This window comes from Callospermophilus lateralis, chromosome 10 (genome assembly GCF_048772815.1).
Source record: "Callospermophilus lateralis isolate mCalLat2 chromosome 10, mCalLat2.hap1, whole genome shotgun sequence".
NCBI lineage: Eukaryota > Metazoa > Chordata > Mammalia > Rodentia > Sciuridae > Callospermophilus > Callospermophilus lateralis.
The window spans coordinates 117653391-117677270 of record NC_135314.1 but is presented as its reverse complement, the minus strand read 5'-3'; the positions used below and the strand labels follow the sequence as shown (position 1 = coordinate 117677270).

The 23880-nt window shown below is 40.1% G+C and overlaps 1 protein-coding gene across 1 annotated transcript in view; it reads right to left on the bottom strand.

Annotated features, from left to right (window-relative positions):
• Slc9a9 (solute carrier family 9 member A9) overlaps positions 1–23880 on the bottom strand; it is a 537107-nt gene that overhangs the window by 88292 nt on the left and 424935 nt on the right. The window contains exons 13-14 of the mRNA XM_076867799.2: positions 23202–23252; positions 6844–6927 (exon numbers count right to left, since the gene is read on the bottom strand). Of these exons, the coding sequence (XP_076723914.1) occupies positions 6844–6927; positions 23202–23252 (135 nt within the window). The remainder of the gene's footprint in view (positions 1–6843; positions 6928–23201; positions 23253–23880) is intronic.

The following is a 23880-nucleotide window of genomic DNA, read 5'->3' as shown; positions in this document are numbered from 1 at the left end:
AAAGCTGATTTCTTTTGTCTCAAATATTTTGAAATTTTGGTGCTCTCTAAAACCACTTGGCAGTTATCTGGTTATGTTTTGCAAGTGAGGACTACCGTTGACGTTAATGTACTGCTCCCGTCAAGAATCTGTCAGTGAATGTGCATGTATGAATATATCACCATGCATTCCAATTTTGCCTATGACCACAATGCACCAATTAAAAAATAGACAAGCAGAAGGAAGACCAATAGAGTAGAGAAAGGGGACCCTGGGGAGGGAGGAGGAATATAGTACTGGGGATTGAAATGGATAAAAGTATGTTATTTACATTTATGTGTATGTCAAGATGAATCCCACTATTGTGTCTAACTATAATGCACTAAAAAAGGATCTGTCTCCCATTTAGTTCTGGTGATGTCAGAGTCTTTCTTTCCTGTGATTTCAGAGGGCTCTGGGGCCATAACTCCTTTTAATGAGGTGGAAAGCAAGACTTCATGAGGGTGAGCATGCCTACTTTGTCTGCTGCTGGGTCTTAGGACCTAGTGTATTGCCTGGCACATAGTAGCCACTTATTAAAGTATCCATGGAAAAATGGATTCCTTATAACCTCTGCTGCCTCTCCTGTTGACTGATGAAAGAAAAACACACGTCATTCCCAGATTGGTGAAGCTTTTGGTGAGTGACAGAAGAAGCTATAGTTTAAAGCTGCTAATTGCATGCCAGGCACACTTGCAGCCACAGCATCACACACATACCGATGCTGCTGGAACTTGTGGGTGGACCACAGGCACCAGGGTGGGACTGTGATGCTGGGATTCCTCAGGTGGGTGTGGCCTGGTCTAATGTTGATGATGAATGCTGCCTCCAAGTTCATCCTCGGATTCATCTTTTCCCTCCTTGGGGCTCCTTGCCTCATTTATAAAACAGGGATCGCAGAACTAACATTCTACGTTCCTCCGAGAGATCTCTGTGAGGTAAACTCAAGTCACTCACAAGGCTGTGGTGCCACCCCAATAAATAATTCATGGATGCTTCAACTTGTCAGGATATGGAAAAACTGCAACTCAGGGATCATCATTTAAAATGGAAACTGCTGCTCACAGTATTCATACCTACAATTTAACACCAGTGTAACTGTGTGGCATATAAGGAATTCTGTCAAATTTTAGGAGGAGAAGGCTTTTTTTTTTTAAATGTTTTTGTTCCTTTGGTTAAGATTATAAAATGCCAACACATTTAAATACATTAAATACACGGTTCCACGTACTGTTCTGAATGATCCTGAGATTCCTGCTAACTTTTCCTGGAGTGCAACTGCCACCTGTCACTATAGGAGGGGGTCTGGTGCCTACCACTTTTCCTGCCAAAATGATACATGCAAGAGCCCAGGCACCCATATATCTTGCCAAGGACCCTCACTCTGTGGAATGAAGACTTCACTGGGATCCTCATTCCAAACCAGTGACGGGAGAAGGTCTCCATCCTCCCTGCTTCACACAGCCATCACTGCATCCACATGCCAATCTATTGTTATCTCTGAGCAATCTTTACGCTTGGGTAACATGTTGGCAATCACCTAAGTTCTTATTGCTGGCACAGAGGAAGTGCTAAAAATTATTTTAGGCTGTGTTTTTTTATTTTGGAAAATGTCATTTTTATCCTGGGCCGTTCACTCTTGCAGCACTAGTATACATACACACTTATGACCGGAGATGATAAATGATAGAATCAAAAGAGACTCCAGGAGGCAGACCATATGGTGGGATCACAGTCACCTGTGAATAAGGTGACATGAGATTCTCATACCTGTTGCAGCAGGAGGAACCTAAGCAAAATAACTTTATCTTAAAATATGAATAAGGAGCCATCACTTTTAGCTTCTAAGCTCTTCATTATATGATATTATGAGTGGGGAGGATAGGATAGGGGAATCTAAAGTTTTGAGTTTGGTGCTGATAAAATCAACACATGATTGGTGAGAGGAGCTATATTCAAAGTCACCCACACAGAGGAGTAGCTTCTCATCCAGAGCCAGGCTTGAATGTACCAGATCATTGCACTAATGACACCTAAGTTACTAGGACTAACGTTTTGGCCATTTCTGTTTTCGTTTAAGAGGTCAGACTGCTTTGTGACTTCTTAAAAAAAAATTCATTTATATGAAATCAGTAATGATAGTACTTTAATTGGAAACCTAGCCTTGAAATGGTGAACACCTGGGAGCATTGTTAATCAAGCTTACTACTGAATTAAATCTACAGAATTCTCATGGATGTATTAAGAAGATTGATGAAAATAAACATTTCCTTTCCCCTCTAGCATGGACGTACAGAGGAAGGAGGTCAGTTGAAGCAACTGGGACCAAGTCTGCTGAGAGTGGCCGTCCCTGTCTAAGGAGAGAGACACTGAGGCTGGGCCATGCGTGGGTGTGCGCTCGGGGCAGCTTGAATGGCAACACTCAGATTATCCACACTTGGCCTTGCTCTGCCTTCAGACTCATTTAGTAACCTTTGGATAATGAATTGGCATTTCTGCTCCATCAATATCTGAAATGAAGGGGGCCCTGGATAGAAAATATCGTTCATTTTCTTGCTTGCCTGATCGATTCATTCTTTCATTCAACAGATATTTATTGAGTATTCACTCCTTGCCAGGTACCCTGAGGACAAAAATAGACCCAAATCTCTAACCCCCAGAAAGCATATATCCTAAATAGGTGCTTAGAGAAGACATTTGAAACTAAATCCATTCTGTGTCAGGTGGCGGTAAGTGGAAAAAAAATAAAATAAAATTAAGCAGGGAAGTACTGAGAGAGTGCTCTTGGTAAGACTTCTGATTTAAATATGGAGCCAGTAGGGTCTCAGGGACAAGCTGAAGGAAAGAGGGGAAAGACAGAGGTATTGACTATCTGAAGGAAGAGTCAGTGCTAAGGCCCGGAAGCAGATTCAGTGCCTGCTATGTCTGTGGAAGGACAGGGCAGCTAGAGCTGAGTGAGCCAAGAGCAAGAGCAGGCAAGGGTGGACCTGAGGGACTAGTTGTAACTTGAGCCTTTTCATTGCTGGAAAAGGATATATCTCCTCCTGGGGGATGTGATGAATTAAGAACTTGGTGTCTGGTTTATACCGTTGCCTCCTTTGAGCTTGGCTAGCTTGAGTTCATCTCTTAGGAAACAGAGCCACACTTAGATTCTTTCTCGTACATTTTTGCCCCTGAGAAGTGGAGGACTCAGGGACTCCTTCATGGGGGTGCCTGCTGGGTGGCCAGCAAAGACCCCTAACCTTATTTTCACCCCATACGTTGCCCACCAATGTTTGAAAAATGAGCGCTGCACAACAGAATAGAAGAAATCACAATTATTCACGGAGATTTCATGAACATACTGAGATAGGAGGGTTTACAGTTAGAGTAGGAGATACCGTGGACACAGAGCTGTGAACAGTGAAGTTCATTTTAGTGTACTCAGGGACTTTGGAGTGACACAGGCCTGGACTTGGACTATGGAAATGAATCTCATTCACTGTGGAAAGTTCAGAAAGTTTCATTAAGTTATCTGGGAGTTCAGTTTTTCCACCAAGAAGAGGATAGCTGAAGAATGAAATAAAGCAAAAAGAACGGTCATAGAGATGACACAGACCCGTGTGCCTGGTGACATGTTTTCCTTCTCCTCCCCCACCTCTTGATTTCTTCTTTGCACTGCCATATTCAGAACTGCTGCCCACAATGAATCATTATGCGATCTTAATTAATCATCCATTTTGGCACAGTAGGTTTCCAACAAGGCTCTTAAACAGGGAAGCCCAGATTTGCACAGAGACCAATCTATCTAATCAACGGGCCATTTATGCTGCCTCATACCCTCCCGACTCTCCCAACCTCCTGCCTTGCTGGGAGGTGAGATCAAACTCCAAATGCAAAGGCACTCAACCCAGTGCTTAACTGTTGCTCATTCTTAGTGAATATTAATTTGTATGATTTTTTTCCCCTGTAGTTTTGGGAAAAATTTTGTTAATATGTGAATTACTCATGCTATAAAAAATAAGACAAAAAAATGAGTGAACCCCAATGGTTTGTTTTATTGATAATAATGAAATAATTAAGAAGGTATTTTAATCCTTGGGTCTGAAATATTGGGCACCTACTGGATGTGCATTGGGTGCTGTGAGGACTAGTATTATATGTCAGCTTGATTAGAGTTCTCAGTTACACATGAACCCCAATTTATGTGTGCTGCTGAAGACATTTTGGAGATGTGCAGAACATTTGCAGTCACTTGGTTCTAAGTAAAAGAGATTGTCTTCAACAATGTGCACGGGCTTATCTCATTAGCCACAGAGTCTTAAGAGCAACACTGCTTTCCCTAGGAAGGAGGAATTCCTCTTCAAGATTGCAGTATCGGCTCCTGCCTGATCTTCTGGACCAAGAGTCTGGCCTTCAACTTTTGCAGCTGTTAGCCGCCACAACTGTATCAGCCAATTCCTTGAAATAAATCTATATGTACATACATGCATATGTAAATTATTTTTCCTGTTTCCATTTTTCTGGAGAACCCTGGCTGATACAGGTGTGTTTGAAACCCTATTTCTTCTTCTTTTTTTCTTTGGTCAATACTTCTTTATGCCTTATTGGCATGAAATGATTTTACTAAAATAAAGCCTGAGCAGCTCTAAAGTGCATAATCCATTGCTTTCAGCTTCCTGAAAATTTCTATTTGGTCCAGCTGGGCAACCTGACCCTGGGATGAGGGATCACCCACCTACTGACAATGGCTGGCATGGCCTGAGGTTCACGGGGCACATCGCTTGGGTTCTAGGTGAACCTAGAATGAACATAAATGTCAAGTGGACAATTTGTCTCCAAAAACACATTCATCAAGAGATCATGGAGTTGAGACTGGTTGATTTGCTGTTCTCTATGTAGACACTCAGAGGATAAGTAGGACACAAAAACTCAGCTGTCTAAGTGAAAATACATTTGCGTGGTGATGGCAGCAACCGCAATTTCTAGAATGAATGCCCGGGGAAGACAAATTGCCACACGAAGAGGTATTACAGGGAGTATAAATCTGCTTTCATTTCTGCTAGTCTGTCCATAATTGTATGGAAATAAACCCCTGTTGAAAAGTGAGACTCAAAACTATGATATCATCTGAATTTAGTGTCACTGCTCTGAGCTAAAGATTTGGGTAGGTTCCAACTTTCATTTTCTGTCTCCAAGTTAATTTTTTCTGCTCTATTCCTTTTCTTCATTCTAAAGCTTTCCTTGAGGCACTTTCAGAGTTTGGAAAAAAAAATCTTTTAGCACATTTCCAATGCACCATTTTCTTATTGTATATCTCATTATGTGTACTCTTCAGTCAAAGAATGTAAGAATAGCTTCCTACAAATTTGGCTATCAGATACTTATAGAAATGGCAGGGGCAAATCCCACTTCTAGAAAATAAATCAACCCAAGACCATAAGCCAGCAATAACCTGCTAAGAACTAGCTTCCCTTGGGAAGACCAGAAAGGCTTCCAGTAGTAATGAGACCAGAACTTGCAAGAGCTAGTAGATGGCCAACCTGCACTGCTTCTCAGATGGTGGTAACTCACCCTGGCCACAAAAGCTTCAGACTGAGGGAGCTGAGATATCTGGCCCAGGACAACAGAGCTGTCACCTCAAAAGCCCTCTCCCTCCACATCACCAATTTGTAATTCCTGGAACATTCTCTTTTGGCAGAGTTACTTTCTGATTCTCACATTGTTTTACTTTTGCTTGTCCCTTCAAATGGCTTCTCTTCCCTTCTGTCTTATTTTTTTTTCTATTTCCCGCAGTTATTCCTTCTAACTTGCTTTTCTTCCAAATGCGAATTTCCTATATTTATATTTTTTTGCCTTATTTCCCCTTTCCATTTTAACCTCTTGTTCTTCACTGGTTCTTTGTATTTCTTTTTTCCTGTTCTTAATTCTTCCTCTCCCACTGATTCCTTGTGGCTTTAATCATTGCTTAGGGGCTTAAAATCACCTAGTGACTGACATTTTTCTCACTGAAAGGAGAAGGACTTATGACCTTGGAAAAGGAGCTACAAAGACTCAACACATTCAATTCACAGTGTAATTCTTTCCTTTCTTCCCTGTGCTTTTGCCTGGGATTAGAGATGGACGGCTTACTGCAACTCACAATGGCAAAGCACTTCAGGGCTGACTTCTCAGCCTTGAAACCACATGACAAGGTGTATCTGAGCTCCTATGTTTACACTCATTGCTAGAATTTTAAAATTGCCCTTTACCAGAAAAAAGCTTACTCAAGTGAGCCTGGAGGAAAAATGCTATTTTACACTATGATGAACCAACCCAGTCTCCTCGGTCCTTCAGGGGCCTTCATTCTCACCCCACCCTCACTCCTATCCCTTCATTTTTTTACAGCATGAAACAAAAGTTCACAAATGGGCTCCTCAGAGAGGGTGCAGGAAGAGCTCCAGGGCACCTGGGCCACAGGCTGCTGAGATCGCTCCTTACAATGCCATCCACCAAGCAGGTCCCCTTGGGTGAATTGATCAGAAGTAAGATCTTTACAAAGAACAGTAAAATAGATTCTTTAGGACCATACATATGACGTCATCATCTGGCATTAGAAAATATCAGATTGCCACCAAAACATCAAATACATGTGACGCAGAGATTTCACGTTAGCTCCATGTAACACTTACGTATGAACTATACTTAAAAAAAAAAAAAAAAAATTCCTTTCTATAAGTTGGGCTGTGAATTTGCTTTACCTTTCGGTGTTTCTGAAGAGCAGGATCGTATACCTGGATGACAAGCGCTCAGAGTCATCCCCTGCCATGAGGCAGGATCTGCTAGGTCCCCACTACTAAAGGATACTTGTGGTCGAAGCCATACCACATCCTGAAGAGCCGAGCGCTCTCTGTCTTTGTCACACTTTTATCCAAGTTATTTGCTCCCTGGAGAGAGAGAGACCATAGAAAAAGGCATTGGATAGTCAAATACATTTTAATATAAAAATACATGTCCAACTAAATTAAATTTAACCATATTAAAAAAAAAAAAAAAAAAAACCTTTGTAAGTATAAGCATTTTTACTTAAATGGTGGAGACTCTGCCAAGCAAATTAGCTCATAGATCTTGCTGTGCGGATGAGACTTCTGGGATAATTCAACATTTACTTCTCTTAATAATCCTAATTTTATTAAAGAGCTAAGAAATGCCACTTTTTTTGACTTCAATAAAAATGACATTTCTGTCAGATGGCCATTATGGGAATTCTGCTGTTTACTTTTATCAAATTTGGAACGAGTGGCATTTATTTATGGATTACTGAAAGGTCAAGGCTAAAGAAATGATAACAGTCTAATAATTGTTCCACAAGTTTCCACTCATTTTCCTTTTGACAGATCACTACCAAGGGCTGATACTTGATATCTTGCTGTTTAGGTGATGAAGAGTTTTGAAAGAGATAGTCCTGATGGGGGTGGGGGGGGGCTGTGAGAACTGAATGTGTGTGTCCCTTCTCCCTTCCACAAGGGCTGTAAAGAAGGGAAGAGGAACAGGGAATTAACGATAAAAGAGAAAATGTGTGATGGTGTTCACATAAGCGTGGAAGACGAAAATGTGAGAAAGTGGAAAGAAGGTGAAAAAATTCTGTGAACTTTAGAGAAAGAGAGAGAGATGATAAAAAATTGCAGTCTGGGGAGAATGTTCAGTAGCATATTCAGAAAAGGGAATTCCCACAGATTCCAATTATAATGATCTCTGCTGTTAAAAGTCTTTGTATCTTCATGTGAATTTTTGCTTTTTTCTAGACCCCCAATTTTTATCCCCAAATCATACCATGAGTTAGCCCCGTTCCCAGGTGGCCATTCTTCTGAGGACTTGATACATGGAAGACAAGAGAAGCCCATTGGCTGCACCAAAGGCAGCCCTTCCACAAGCCAGGCTGATTTGCTTTCATTTTATTTTACTTTATTTATTTATTTTTTTATTTTGGCTTTTTCCCAGCCAGTTCCAATATCAGTTGATGATAAATAGCTGAACATAAAGGGCTGTATTCTGTCCTCTGAAACATGTGTACCAGCAGATGCTGTGGTCCATCTCTCACAAATGAAATGGGAATATGAGAAAGTAAAGCGGGGTCTATTTTTAGCCAGCCATTTATCCTTTGTCTAAAATGGTTGCAGCAGAGACTCACAGAGAAATTAAAATTCCAACTTTTCATTGCTCTTCACATGAGTGAAGACCTCTGGTTCTTCAAATTTTGTTGTTTCCTAAATGGTGTTCCCTAGTATGCCACTCACTGTTCACGATACTGATGGAAATGCTGTGCCAATCACTCAGGGAAGGATGGGTTGGATAGTGTTAAACAGCATTTTTAGACCCAGAACTTCTCAGAGTCTTGAATTGTTAAATGAGCATCATAAATTTTCAAGAGGGAAGTTTTTCTCAAACTTACTTGGACATGAAATCAATTCCATGTTTCCATTTCTCACTGTGGGACACCAATTATTAGTCTTATTATTTTTTAAAATTTTGATAGAGCTAAAATGTCATGCCTTTCTATCTAAAGTTAGAATGCATTCATATTCCCTCCCAAAAGGAAACCCCTGTGTCTGGATATCCCTTCCTCTTTCCCTGCACCTATCTCTATTTCTTTCCCACCAAAGGTGTGGAATTTGCAAAATGACTGCCGCACATAGATTTTCTTCATCATCTTGCAACATCTGTAACTTATTTCTGGGCCACCATCCCCCAACTGCATGTTGAATTTCAGCCACTGGCAGAACAAATCTCCTCACAGTGAACCAAACTAGTTAGAAAAGCTCTGGGATGACAGTGGGAACTACCTCCCACCCCCTGCCTATTTTTTCTTTTGTTTAAGACAAATAAGGACTTACAGAGTGTTGTTTATCAACAGGCAAGGGTGATTTTTTGACAGCTGATAATGTCTACTGATGACAAGATTCAAGATTTGAATAAAACTGATAAAAAGGAATGCCAGCAAATTTCCTTTTTGTTTGTTTTGCTGTAAGGGGGGTGCTGAGCGGTGAAGTCTCCTGGCAGTCAGGAGCCCCGCATTCTAGCTCCACCCCCTGCAGTTGCTCAGCTGAGTGACTTGGACAATAATGCAGTCTCCAGCTATTGAGCGCTCATCAACACTAGTTAGCAAGCTAGGGACATTATCCAGCCACTAATTTTTTTCATTCATTACTTTTCAGTTCTCACCACAACCTGTCAAGGTGGGGTGTGTTAGAACTATTTGCACAGGAGGAGCCTGGGAGCTGGGAGAAGAGAAGTCAGCTCCAAGTCATAGGGATAAAAGTAACACAGCTGGAATTGCTGTCTAGAACCACCGGCTTCCAAAGACGATGTCTTTTCTGCAGCATCTCACTCAGGCTTTAAATGTTGTAAAGCACAGGCATTTTTAATCAGCTGATTTAACTCACAGGGCTGCAGTTTCCTTGTCTGTAAAATGAATTGGGAAAATTGGGTTGGTCTCTAACTTCCTAAAATCATTTAGAAATAATATATATATATATACACACACACACACACACACAAACACACACACAGAGTGTATATATATATATAATATTATGTATGTGTATGTATGTGTGTATGTTTGTGTGTATATATATATTCATTTATTTATAAATTTTTTTCTGATACTGTGGATTGAACCCAGGGGTACTCTACCACCGAGCCATATACCAAGTTCCTTTTATTTTTTAAAATTTGAGACAAGGTCTTGCTAAGTTGATCAGGCTGGCCTAGAACTTGCAATCCTCCTGCCTTGGCCCCCTGAATCTCTGGGATTACTGGAGTGGTGTGTACCACCGTGCTGGACAAGGTAACACTTCTTGAATACTTACCATTAGCCAGGTGGTATTCTAAGTGCTTTGGGTATGTTAACTCTTCAGATTCTTACAATAATATGGTAAAGGATGTTCTGTTATTATTCCTGTTTTACAGATGACCAAACCCAGGCAACTGGGGAGTGCAAAGCTTTCCAAGCAAACCTGTCATGCCTCTCAGCAGCCAAGATTCCTCCCTTCTAAATGGAGCTCCAAGTGTCAGCGGGGCTCAAAGTGGGGCAAAAGTTCGAAGGAAGATGAGGTCAGGATAGTGCTGTGCTCTTGGAGACTGAGATGGAACAGCCATGTGCCCTCACATCTTTACTTGGGTGACTGGAGAAGCCATTCATTTCACTACTTTGTAAAGAAATATACTGGGTTCCAATTAGAAGAAAAGATGGAGAAAGAGCTTTTCTCAGGTGGGGGAAATTCCACTGATGACCCAGGGTTGACTTTTCTGCTGATCCTAGTTAAAATTTTCAGTGTATGTCTTAAATATCTGTTGGCCCAGTTCTGGATCCATTCATTTATTTCTCTGAAGTTATTGATGACTTAATAACTTGGTTATGAAAGGCCATCAATAAATGAGTAGAAATAAATGAGTTAGTCTAGTGTGTACCCAGCTTGTGCACTGGGGGTTGAAGATAAATGTGCCAAAGGAAGGCCATGCTTTGCGGCCCTGTGGACAAGGAAGTTATCTGATGAGGCAGCACAGAGAGCAGGTTCCCCGGGAGGGTCCAGATGGGCAGAGGACAGCAGGTGGCTTCAATCTATCTGGATTATTCTGAAGTAGAGATCAGCTCACACCTCAAGGACAAATGGATGTGAGCAGTGACCAGAAGAATCTGGAACTTGGTGGTATTTTCCTTTATCACTAATATTTCTTCTCTGTGAGGTTCCTTTAGTCCAGAGGGAGAGTGATGTGCACGGTGGGGCAAACAGAAATCTGGACACTTCCTCCATTTAGTAATAATAGTACACTTACCAACTCTGTTTTGTAGCTGTAAATGGAAGCTGGAGATGGAAACTGTAAATTCAACTGTGTTGAATCTCAACTTTTATTTGCCTTGATATTTCTAAGAATCAATCAATCAATCAATGATATATGTGGGATTTCTGGCTCCTTTATTCTCCTCTATTTCTGGAAACATTTAAAAATGACTGGGCCATTGGATATCTTTCTTTATTTCCCCTTAAATCAGAGATTGGGACCAGCGATTGGGAAATGACTGGGCACAGTAGAAAGGGGCTGGTTTTCTTTTTAATGACCCACCTCATGCTTAGCAGCCCCCAGAGAAGGAAAATTATAATGGTACTCTTTATTTTGGACTTATTTGAACCCCTGAGAGTAAACTAAGGGCTCTTGCCAGAAGTTTGTGAAAACCAGACACTGAAGCAAGAAGGGATGGTTTGTTGCATTAATTTTAATGAAAAGAACGAAGCAAATGTAAATACATTCCTCTGTCAGTATTCAAATAGGGGGCCCTTGCTGAGTGAGCTGGATGAACCCTGCTCTAAGGTAATCACATGGGGTTTGCTCGTTATCTCTGGGGGATACAAGGGATTATGGGCGAAAGGCAGGATTTTCCTTTATATTCCTCCAGATTTCATATTTAATATTAAAGTCGGTGAAAGTTGAGTCGAATGATAGCAAAGGCAAATGACTATCATAACAAACCCACAGAGCTCCTTCTGGATTCCCAAGCACTTGGGTAGTATGTGTGATGTGGGAATGGAGTCCATAGTACTTTCACTTTACCATCTCCGTCCAATGTGGAGTGTATTTATATAATAATTTCAAGTTCATTGCCATAATTTTCTAATTACCATGGAGAGAACCAGATTCTGGGCCATTAAAGGGAAAAATTTCTGGATTCTGAAGAGGAACCATAGTATAATTGAAGGGCAAAGAGGAATTTCTTAAAAAGTCAAATCATGGATTCTTAATGTTCAACATAGAAAGCACTTTTTATACAAATGTTTTAACCTTTCCTGTACCCAGATAAATTCATAAATGTTCTCAAAAAGACAGAATCAGAAAATGCATGTGTAAGAAGGAGAACATAAAGGAGACAATCAGCCAAGCATATATAAAACTGTTAAGATGTCACAGGTATCTTCCCACAGATAGTCCACACTACTAGGTGGGCTAAGCTTGTGGTTAAACTACAAAGAAAGAGCCTGCTCTAGATGATTTGGTCTGTGTAGTAGATCTAAGATAATTCAAGGGAAAATGAATTGGTTTGGGAGAACATAATAGTATGGTGGTTTTAAAACACGTATATACAAATCCTTTGATTCTTCTCTCTTTAAAAGATAGAGGGTGATTTTCCTTTATATGGAATGTGGGCTTTACTTAATGATTCATTTCTAATGAATAAAATATGGCAGATATAACAATATATCATATCAAGACTTAGGTCATAAAAATTTTGTGACTTTGCTGGTGGGACTGCAAATTGGTGCAACCACTACGGAAAGCAGTATGAAGATTCTTCAAAAAACTTGGAATGGAACCACCTTTTGACCCAGCTATCCTACTCGGTTTATATCCAAAGAACTAAAAATCAGCATACTACAGTGATACAGCTAGATCAATGTTCATAGAAGCACAATTCACAATAGTTAAGGTATGGAACCAACCTAGATGTCCTTCAACAGATAAATGGATAAGCAAAATATGATATATATATATATATATATATATATATATATACACACACACACACACACACACACACACACACACACACAATAGAATATTACTCAGCCTTAAAGAAGAATGAAATTATGGCATTTGCCAGTAAATGGATGGAGCTGGAGAATATCATGCTAAGTGAAATAAGCCAATCCCCAAAAACCAAAGGCCAAATATTTTCTCTGATACTAATTAACAACAAGGGGGATGGGGTGAAGCTTGGGAAGAATAGAGGCACTTTGGATTATAATGAATTGGACATTATTACCCTATGTGCATATGTGACTATCTGATTGGTGTGATTCTACATCATGTACAATCAGAAGAATGAGAAGTTATACTCCATCTATGTATGATGTGTCAACATACATTCTAGTCTACTATAATGCATTGTGACTTCCTCCTTGCTGTTTCTCTTGTACCACTTGCTCTGTGGGAATTTGGCTGCCATGTTGTGAGGACAGTCAAGCAGCTCTGTGGCAACATCCATGCATTGCCACTGAGTCTGAGGCTTCCTGCCAACATGGAAGTGGGTTCTCCAGGTCCAGTCATCTTCCAATGATGGTAACTCTAGCTTACATCTTGACTGCAACCATAAAGTGGACCCTGAGATTCTTATTCAAGGTGAATTTTCAGTTGGCTAAGTCATTTTCAAATTCCTGATCCATAAAAAATTTGAGATACAAATGTTCATTGTTTCAAGCCACTATATAACTATAGGAAACTTACAACTATATATTGGGATTGTGAGTTCTACATATAGAAGGTAATGGAATAGGAATTGGGGAAAGGTAATAAAATGGTGATGCTTACATTTTTACAGTATTTTCACTAAGGAAATTGTTTGTGGTCTTCTGTGTTCCTCTTTGAAAGTATGTAAAAATTAATTCTGGGTCCAACATGCTGATGTTACAGACTGAAGATTGAAGATAAAGATAAAAAATCATGGAGTATAGACAAGAGAAGTTCCTACCATCTCACTGAACCTGCTTTGCAGTACTATTATCTAATGCCTGATTTGCATCATGATTTAATAAGTGTGATAGTTCTCACATACACATGCACACACACTAATGGAAAATGCACCTTGGGTCTCCAGGTGCCTGCCATCTCCTAATAACAGCTCCTAGAAACACAACCACCATAGTAAATAATAAATAAGAGTCTCACATTTAGTCTTGTATGCTATATGCATCAGAAAGCAAACCCAAACACAACAAATTCTTACCCTATAAAACCGCTTCAAAAATCACTTTCAAAATATACAGTGGCTGGCTATGGTAGACTAAGCAGCATCTTAAACATGGTAGGATTCAGGTATTGGATAGCAGGCAGCAAAAGATTGTGATCCTTGTGGAAAGGGGACAAATGAGTGAGCTCTATATTATCCTTTATTTTCTGCCTACAGGTTCCTTCCCAATTGAAGTGCAAGGAAGTAAGGTCCAAGCAGAGAAGAGCAGGGTTTTTTTTTTTGAGCTGAGGATCTAGAGATGGGAGTTTAGATGTTGCCCAAGTGGCTGGATTTTTAAGGCAGTGGCTCAGAGACAAGGGAACCTAGCAGACAGGGCACCAGACGCCTGTGTAGATGTTCCCTCAGGTCCTTGGCTGAGGACCAACCTGTGCACAGGGTGAGGTCCACAAAAGCCTTGCAGAGAGCAGCTGTCGTGAAGTTGAGAAATAAACGGAGAGATTAAGATCACACTGTGCTGGAAGACGTTGGAGGTTAGCCCAGCCAAAATAGAAAGTCAGGTATTTAGTTTGAGGCTTCAGTCGAAATATGTTTTAGGAATAAGGACAATGTTCTAGAATAATGACCAACCCCTAAAACTAAGCAAAATGAAAATAGTCAAAACAAGTACAAAACCACAACTTATAAAACTAACTGCCTGACCAGATAACATCCAACACCCCTTATAGAACAATTTAGATTCCCAATAGTGTAAAATTCATAATGCTCAGCATATCACAAAACTACGAGACATGGGGGAGAGTGGGAAAGCATGAGCTACAGACAAAAAATCAAAGGCAATCTGTAGAAACAAAGCTTGAAATGACTCAGATATCAGAATAAACAGGCAGAGGCTTTTAAAATAGCTGTAAAATATGCAAAGAATTTGAAAAGAAAGATGGAAGCAATGAGCACACAGTTAAAGAGCTCAGAAACACGAGGACTATATATTAAAAAAGAAAGAAAGAAAGAAAGAAAGAAATTCTAGAACCCCAAAGTGTACCATCTGGAAAGAGAAACCTACTTATATTGGTTTAAGGGCAGAACAAAGTGGTAACAAATTTTTATTGAAAAGAGAACAATAAAAATTACATTCTTCAATTTGCAGAACACAGAAAAATAAGGTGAAAAGAATAGAAAAGCGTGTCTAACTGATGTGAGAAATTAGCATGAAGTAGCCTAACGCAGACATAACTGGAACGCGAGGGGGACAGCAGAGAGACCATAGAAAACAAACATGCTTAAGGAAACAACCCTAGAATAGTCCCCAAATCTGATTTAAATATCAACCTGAAGACCTGAGAAACTCAGTAAATCTGAATTAGGAAAAATTCAAAGCAAAGCAAAGCTGACGTCGGAGTCAAACTTCTAAACCTAAAGATAAAGGGGAAAAATCTTAAAAAGAAATCAGATTAAAAACAGGTCATATTGTATTCAGAGAAATAAAACAAAAATCCTACTGACTTTTCATCAGGAAAAAAAAAAATGGAGACTAGAAAACAACAGAATACAATTTCCCAAGCGTTGAAAGAAACTCACCATCAAAACACAATTCTAAAACCTGTGAAAAAATGTTGCAGTAAATGAAGCAATATCTGACAGGACTAAATAGGAGAGATAGGAACACCTCATTACAGCTGGAAATGTTATCAATAAATGATAAATAAACTAAAGGGGATGGGTTTGTGGTTCAGTGGTAGAGCACTTGCCTGGCATGTGTGAGCCACTGGGTTTAATTTTCAGCATCATATATAAACGAATAAACAAACAAACAAATAAATAAAATAAAAGTCCATCAGCAACTATAATAAATAAATAAACTAAAAAGAAAAGAAAAGAATCCACTGGACACAATTGCGCTTATTGAATATCACAACTATATTGTGCAGTTGTTTGGGGGTAGTATTCAAACCATTGCCAGAATACACGTTTTTTCCAACTACATATAAAATGTTTACTGAGATAGACCAATTTGAACTTTCGGAAAAAACCTCAATCCATTTCCAAAGACTGAAATTTTACAGATTACTATAAGGTCCAAACACTTTACCTTAGCCCACATGATCTATAGGGTAGATCAATTGCTTTAGAGGTCCCAATTTTTCATCCCTCCCTGTATCTGTGTTCTTTTCCTTGTAACTTGGCAGTGCTTTGGCCAAAAAGGAGTTGTCTATTTATATACCTGTTTTCTGGGATGGCCTTGTAACTTTCTTTGATCAATAGAGGGTAGCAGGAGTGCCCATGTATCAGTTCTGAGCCTCAAGAAACCTTGCTTGTTTTTGCTGACATTCTTGCCCTCTGTCTTTTCCAGGAGAAAGACATGCTCAGGGTTGCTCATTCATCTTTAGAGGAGATGAGAATTATGTGAAACACAGCCCAGTCTCCTAACTCACCCCAGTTAAGGCTCTCCTGGACCAGCCAACAGCCATCCAACTCCAGATATGTGAGCAAGCCCAGCTAACACGGGTAGAGTTAACTAGCCAATCCTTGGTTGACCATGACACATAAAATGAGTCCAAACTAGAGCAGCCGAATTCCACGCACTTGTGGTATAAATATCGCTTATTGTTGCATGCCTCCTAGATTTTGTGTGTTTGTTATGCAGCACTGATGTGGCAATGGGTAACAGATACAATCTGGCTTCTGCCTACATCTCTGATTCATATCCTGTATTGCTCCCTGCGGCTTTCTCTCGCTATACTGGCATCTTTGCTATTTGTCACACAGGTTGGGAATATTCCTTCCTGGGGGACTTTGTACTGTCTGAAACGTTCTTCCCTTAGATATCTGCATGAACAAGAATTTAGACTGGCTAGCTGCTCAGCTCTTGCCTGGAGGAAGTAGCAAGAAGAGGACCATGGAATTAGGATCCCTCCTACTGCAAGGCAACAGTTCCACTGTAAATGAAGCATGGACACACTGTTTTAGGTACATCCTAGATGATGGACTAATGCCCTCAACTGAATAGAGGGTGAAAGGAAGGACTCCACATTGAGGTAATCAGAGCAGAGGACCAGGAATATGCTCCAGTCCATGGAGATGAGAATACTCTTGGTTTTCTCAGTAGGCTGCCCAGGAGTAACAGGGAGAGTAAAAGGAAAAGTGATTGCTTAAATGTTACCTTATTGGGAAGAAGGGTGTTAAGGTTGAGCTGTGATGTTTGTGTGTGAGACAATGTAAGAAAATTAGAGGTGAAACAATTGGGTTATGAGAGCCTTAATCTAATCAGCACATCAATCCACTTGAATGGATTAACTGGGTGGTAACTCTAGGAAGGTAGGGTATGGCTGGAGGAGGTGGGCCACTGGGGTCATGCCTTTGGGGTATATATTTTTTCCCTGGCAAGTGGAACTCTGCCATGTCCTGAGCTGCTTTCTACCTCCAAGTCCTCTTGCCATGATGTTCTGTCTCACCTTGGGCCCAGAGCTATGGAGTCGGCTATTTATGCACCGAGACCTCTGAAACTGTGAGTCCTAAATAAACTTTCTCTCCTAAAATTGTTTTTGTCAGGTCTTTGGTCATAGTGATGTCAAAATTGACTGGAACAAGAAGAGATCAGCATTATGGACCGGATGCTTGCCCATGGAGGGCATGTAACAAGGGGACTGTGAGGGTAACTAAGCTTTGGCTTTTAGTCCTGGCTCCAAACATCTGTGGTTTGTTATCTTTGGAAGGTTCCTCTTTTAAGCTTCAATTTCATCCTTTATAAAATAGGCTCCAGTAGTCTCGATTGGTCAAGGTAAAGATGAGGTCATTTTAATCTTATATGTAAAATATATAGAAAGGGCTCACTAAGATATAGCTGCCACCTTCCTTGATTTGCTCTTCTTCTTGGTTAGTCTTGCTTTTTAGAACATGGAATAGTAGAATCTACTGGTAAGATAAATGTATGGAATTTGGTCCTATATAGTGAAAAATTAGTAGGGGGATGCTTTTGAATGTATAAGCCATAAATAAATATAGCTCAAAATAACTCAACTTTAGCAAAGGAAAACCCAAAGTATTTGCTCTGAAATATTCATTTTGGCTTTTATCAAAATACCACTAATTTCAATATTCTGATAATTGTTCAATGTGTGGCATGGATAAGTAAGCTGAATTATTCTTTTCTCTATAAATTATTAGGACTTTTAAAAAAAATGTTGGCAATGAAAAAGGAAATTTTACTTGATGGCCCAGCTGACCCCACCTTCTGGTAATGAATCTCTTCTCCTCCTGAACCTGCTTATATTTGTAGCCCTTGCACCTCTGGATGGCCCTGAGTAGTCACTGTTAGTGCCTTTATCTGGCCTCTTTATCTGGCCTCCCAGTCTCAGAGGTAATCTAGGTGAAGGTTCTCTGGGGGTTGGCCAATCAACCCTTGCTTGCCTTATTCATCATATTTTGACAGATACTTCATTGTGTCCCTTTTGAGCCCTCATCTTTCTGTTGGAGAAATCCTGGTCCTTTAATCCCCATCCCTCTGGTAGCTGTACCCCCCTCTCAGCAATTTCGGTTTCCTTTCGCTGGACCTTTCTGAGCTCTGTTCTGACTTCCTTGCGCAGCAGTGACCAGAACTGATCCACCAAGCTTATACAAACACACACACACACACACACACGGAGGACAACCCAAGCCAGAATTTCAATGAAGGGATTATGGGAAGCAAAAGAAAATTGGAAGTCAACATGAGGAAAAATCACAGAGAAACAATCACTGTTCTAAAAAATGACATTATGTTAGAAATGATGAAAGTTAGCTTTATCGTAACAGTGGACAGTGAAGTGGGAAGAAAAACAAAATTTTGCAAAGGATTAGTTCTACTACTTTCAAGCTCTAAATTGCCAAGGGTGCCCACCACATGTAGAATAAAATCAGGCTCACCACCTTGACACGGGAGCTGGCTCCTGTCCATGTCTCCCACTTCATCTCTATCTGCTCCTGCCATGTTTACTCAGTTCCAACCATACTGGCCTTCTTGCTGCTTTTGAGCCCACTAACCTATTGTGACTCCAGGGTCTCTGTCTGGTGCCCCAGATCTTACATGGCTTGCTTCTGCACATCATTCAGCTCTCTGATCAAATGCCACCTTCTCAGAGAGGCCCACCCTCCCTTGCCAACAGCCTCCCCTCCATTCTCCATCTCCACTGCTCTGTGTTGTCCTCCCCTGAACCTAAACTACATAGCTGTTTACCTTTCTCACCAGTGTCCCTCATTAGAATAGAAATTCTGCAAGGGAGAAGACTTTTGAAATGACAACTGCCAAATCCTGTTCACGCCTGGATTAGGACCTGACAGTGAGTGGAATGAATTAGGGGCGGGAATGAATGATGTGCACTTGCGAAGAGTGGAAATTCTGGAGCCGACTTGTCTGCTCAGACTTCACTTCTGCCTTCTGTGTGCCCTTGGTCAGGTCATGCTCTGTGCACGATCTCCTTATGTGTAAGATGAGGACAATAATGGCACCCACTTGGGGGGTATCTTGGAAACCAAGTGAAGCAATACATGAAAGGTGCTTAGAACTATGTTAAAATATCACAAGTTTAGATCCCAAAGGTTATTTATTTCACTTTCCACAAGCGGAACAAGAATAGGTGCCGTGGCCCTCAACAAATAGGCACAGGTAATTATGCATGTTTACTCTTGATCTTGAGCATGCACAGTCAGTAATGGTCATAACTATTTGTGAAAGATTTAGCTTTTGGTTAGTTAAGAATAGGACCTTGTATGTATGACATGTCAAAATACATTCTACTGTCATGTATAACTAAAAAGAACAACAACAAGAAGAGAATAGGATTGTTTTTTAAGAACAAAGAATAGCCTTTGATGAGTACAAAGATTAGTTTCCTGGTTAATGCAAACCTAGTTTAATAAATGCAAATCAAGTGGAAACATGCATTCTTAAGAATTAGGGTTATGTTCTGGGGTCCAACAGAACCAGTGGTGCTGATAATAAGTAAGTGACAGGCAAATGAGGGCAGATGGGGTCTGGACAGACAATTTGGAAAAATAAAACCAGTCCTGGAGGGGATATTGGAAAAAGGTACACTCAGGCATGGTTTGTAGGCTGCAAATTTGTGCAACCACTTTGGGAAGCAGTATGGAAATTCCTCAAAAGACTAGTAATGGAACAACCATATGACCCAGCTATCCCACTCTTTTGTATTTATCCAAAAGAACTGAAATCAGCATGCTCTAGTGATGCATGCATACCAATGTTTACAGAAACACAATTCAGCTAAGTTCTGGAACCAGCCCAGGTGCCTGTCAACAGAGGATTGGATAAGGAAAATGTAGTATATATACACAATGGAGTTTTCACTCATCCATAAATTAGAATAAAATTGTGTATGTCATTTTCTGATAAATGGGTGGAACTGGAGAACATCATGCTAAGTGAAATAAAAAAAAAGTCAAGGATCAAATGTTCCCTCTCATATGCAGAAGCTAGAGAGAAATGGAAGTAAAAAAATAAAAAAAGAGAGAGGATCCTATGAAAATAGAAAGGAGAAGAGTGGAGTAGAAGAAAGGGATTGAGGGGAAGGAAGGTGAGGTGGGAGAGGGAACTGTGGAATGACATTGACCAAATTATGCTACATGCACATATGAATATATCACAGTGAATTCCACTTTTGTGTGTATTTATAAAGCACCAATAAAAAATAATAAATAAATGGAAGAAAGAGCAATAGAGTAGATGAAGGGAATCATGGGGAGACAAGAGGGGAGGGAAAAGTGGAAGTACTAATGATTGAAATGGAGCAAACTACACACACACACACACACACACAAACACACACACACAACTAGTAATATGACTAGTATATGCTTCACAACTAGTAATATGACTAGTATATGCTTATCCACTGGGATAACTGAGTCTCATAGTGGTTCCATTACTAGTCTTTTGAAGAACATCTATACTTCTTTTCAAAGTGGTTGTACTGATTTGCAGTCTACCAACCATGCAGCATACGTTTTTCCAACATCCTCTCCAGGACTGATGTTTTTTTTTGTTGTTGTTTGTTTGTTTGTTTGTTTTCCCAAATTGTCTGTTCAGACCCCATAAACTCTCATTTTCCTGTCGTCCATTTATGTATAATGCACTAATAAAAATATTCAAACCCAACTCTGTCCAGGTTGATTGACAGCTGCATAAATACCATTGTTTGTTACTTTGGGTATGAGCCCACCCTTTCCTGTACTTGACACTGACCAGTTATCCCCACATGTGGACAAAACATCTTTCTGAAACCTAATGACCTTGGCAGTGACACATTATGGTGAACACAGACACACAGAGGCTGCTTCTTAAAAGCAAAGTTGTTTGTAAGCAGCAGCAGTTTAGTGGGAACCTGGTAAATTATAATATCAGTTACTTCACTCTGAGATAGTTCACTGTGTCCTTTGCAAGGGGCTCCAAGTGAGGAATGTCTTTTAAAACATAGTGACCTGTGAAGTTTGGTACCACTAGAAGAGGCAGTATGATTTTTTTCCCCTCTAATGATGAGAATTTAGTATGTTACTGATAATTTCCTTTCTGCCTTCTTTGGCTACCCGAAAGCTCACTTACAGATCCATGACAGCAAGGATATTGGCCCTTCAATTTGCTTATTCCTGATTCTCCATACCCTCTCTGGGTTTGGTTTTCTTTATTATTCTTTCATTATTATTATTATTAACTGAAATCTAAAATTCTTTATAAATATGTTACTATTATTTAGTAATATGCAGTGGTAAAATTCCCTCAAATCTTTTATGAAATGAAATGGATTTAGCTTAATTAAATTGGGTAGTTTTCATAAACATAATTTCCCCTGATTGTTATAATAGTCTGGAGAGGTGGGCATTGTTATCATTCATATTGTGCAGACAGGGAAACTGAGACTCAAACTGTAAAAACTTTGTCTAAGATGCAAATAACCCATAGTGTTCACGGTTCTAGATTCTATTGCCCTATTTCTCTAACAACAACAAGAAAATAATACCTTTCAATGCTGAAATATCTTCAGAGAAGAGTTATTACTGAATTAACAATGGAGAACTTTGTTTTTAAAGCATCACATGAATGAACTAAAATAAAATATTTCAAAATGTAATAGGAAGGTGTTAGGCTAGCAGGAAATTTTACCAATAATTATATGTGATTTTACAAAGTTTGAGGCACTTAGAGGAAGACAAAGAATTTTCTTATTCTTTTAAAGAAAAAGGTGTATGAGAATAACAAGATTTAGATGAAAGTTTTGCTTGAAGGCAGGGGAATAGATTATTTGACCTGTACAAGATGAAAATGTTTTTCAAAATTCAGCCACTACCGGACCTTACTTGCTGCCAGGCCTGGAGATGGGCTTTGATCTCCTTCTTAAGGTCACCAACCTGGACCCAATCCCAGTGCTTTGGGCACCCCTGCTGGGCTCAGCCCTGCAGTTAGTTGTACATCCTGGGCAATGAGATCTGAAAACAGCACAGCCCGGCCTTGTAACACAGGAGACAACAAAGTCCAAGCACTTGAGAGTCAGGTTCAGGGCAACTTATTTTCTCAGCCTTTTCTGCAGTGCACAGGTTCCTTCCTTCTTTCTACCCGTGTGAACCAGGAAAGCAGCTTCCTGCTCATAAACACCAAGGAGCTGTGCCTCATTAGCTGTATTGTGGGGAAAAACCCCCGTGAAACAAAGCAAGGTAGCTTGTCCTCAAATTCACATATGATCATAACGTGATTCATTAGCAACATCACATACTGACAACATTATCCCAACAACATCTGCTTACTTCCAATTGCAGCAAAAGGTATAACATTTCCACACATTTGTTCATCTGTTTTAAGCATCCAGGTAAATATGGCTAATGCAACACTAACATTATCAGTTTCAAATCCAGAGTCTGGAGAATAACTTTTCTCTCCTCGAGGGAATAGCACATCGTTCTGAACAATTTTCTGAAAAGATGTTTAGGTCTCTGTAGATAATAATCATTGCTCAGTTAAGTCAGGAATGGATCACCTAGATAGTTTTGCAGGCTCCTGCCTGTTTCAGTATTTCTGTAACTTATACCTGATTAATGAGAAGCCATGTGGGAGGAACAGGTCTATTTGTTGTGTGCTCAACATGAACCGGATAGGTTTTGAGTAAATTCACTGAGATCACTAAACTAGCAAGTTGCTGGGCAGGGATTTGAATCATAGGGTGCCTCATTTTAAGGGCCATGGTCTGGTTCCTACATTTTAGTTTTCAGGCTTCCTGCTGCCACAGAGAGGCTGTAAGTTCATGCTAGTGCTGAGCCTTGGCACGCTAAAAATGGTAAACACCCTGAATTCCTGTGCATTCTGTTGTATTTGATTTATTTTATTCACAGAGGCAGCCCTGTTTAGAATGAGCCTCTTGGTTCCATGTTGGACAAACCTGGAATAGTCCATGAAACAGAACATCTCATATCTCTAAGTACTATACATTAGCTTGTTTAACTTGCCTGATATGAGGAGGGCTCCTCCTTCAGATTTTCGTCCAGGTCCACACCAACTCTGTTAAAGAAAGCAGAAAACTGGTAAATGCCCTGCTACAGAAAGCACGAGATCACCTTGTGCATAAGATCACCTGCAAATCTGAAAAAAGACTTGGCAGAAAACCATCCTACCTTCCCTCCATCAGAAGACCCTCAAATAGATTGATGTCAAATGAGAATGTGCATAGCTGGGCCTCAGCACAGCTGGAGAGATTGAGCATCAACGCCAATTTCTTGCTCCTGTCCTTCCTAACAAGAACAGAGACCCTGAGAGCCTGGGATGGGAGCCATTGGAACAAAAGACCTCGATAGCTCTGAAACAGGGATCCAGGAGGGGAGACAACATTGTACCACAATAGAACCCACTGAACAAACTCTCCTGGGACTGTGGGTGCCCCATCTAGAGCAGGGTTCCCGAGACAGAAAATCATATCTTTGTCCAGATGTTCAATGAAGCTTCCCATAGGGAGGATCCAGGTTGTGGGGGCTGAGGCTTATACAAATTGGGGGGCTTTCTTCAAGGAAAGGAATACAAAAATACAAATACAAATTGGAAACAAAAGTGACTTTTTAGAAAGAGAAAATAAATTACTGAAAAACTACACATTAAAAAAAAAGCTGGTAAATGAAATAGGCATCTCAAAATT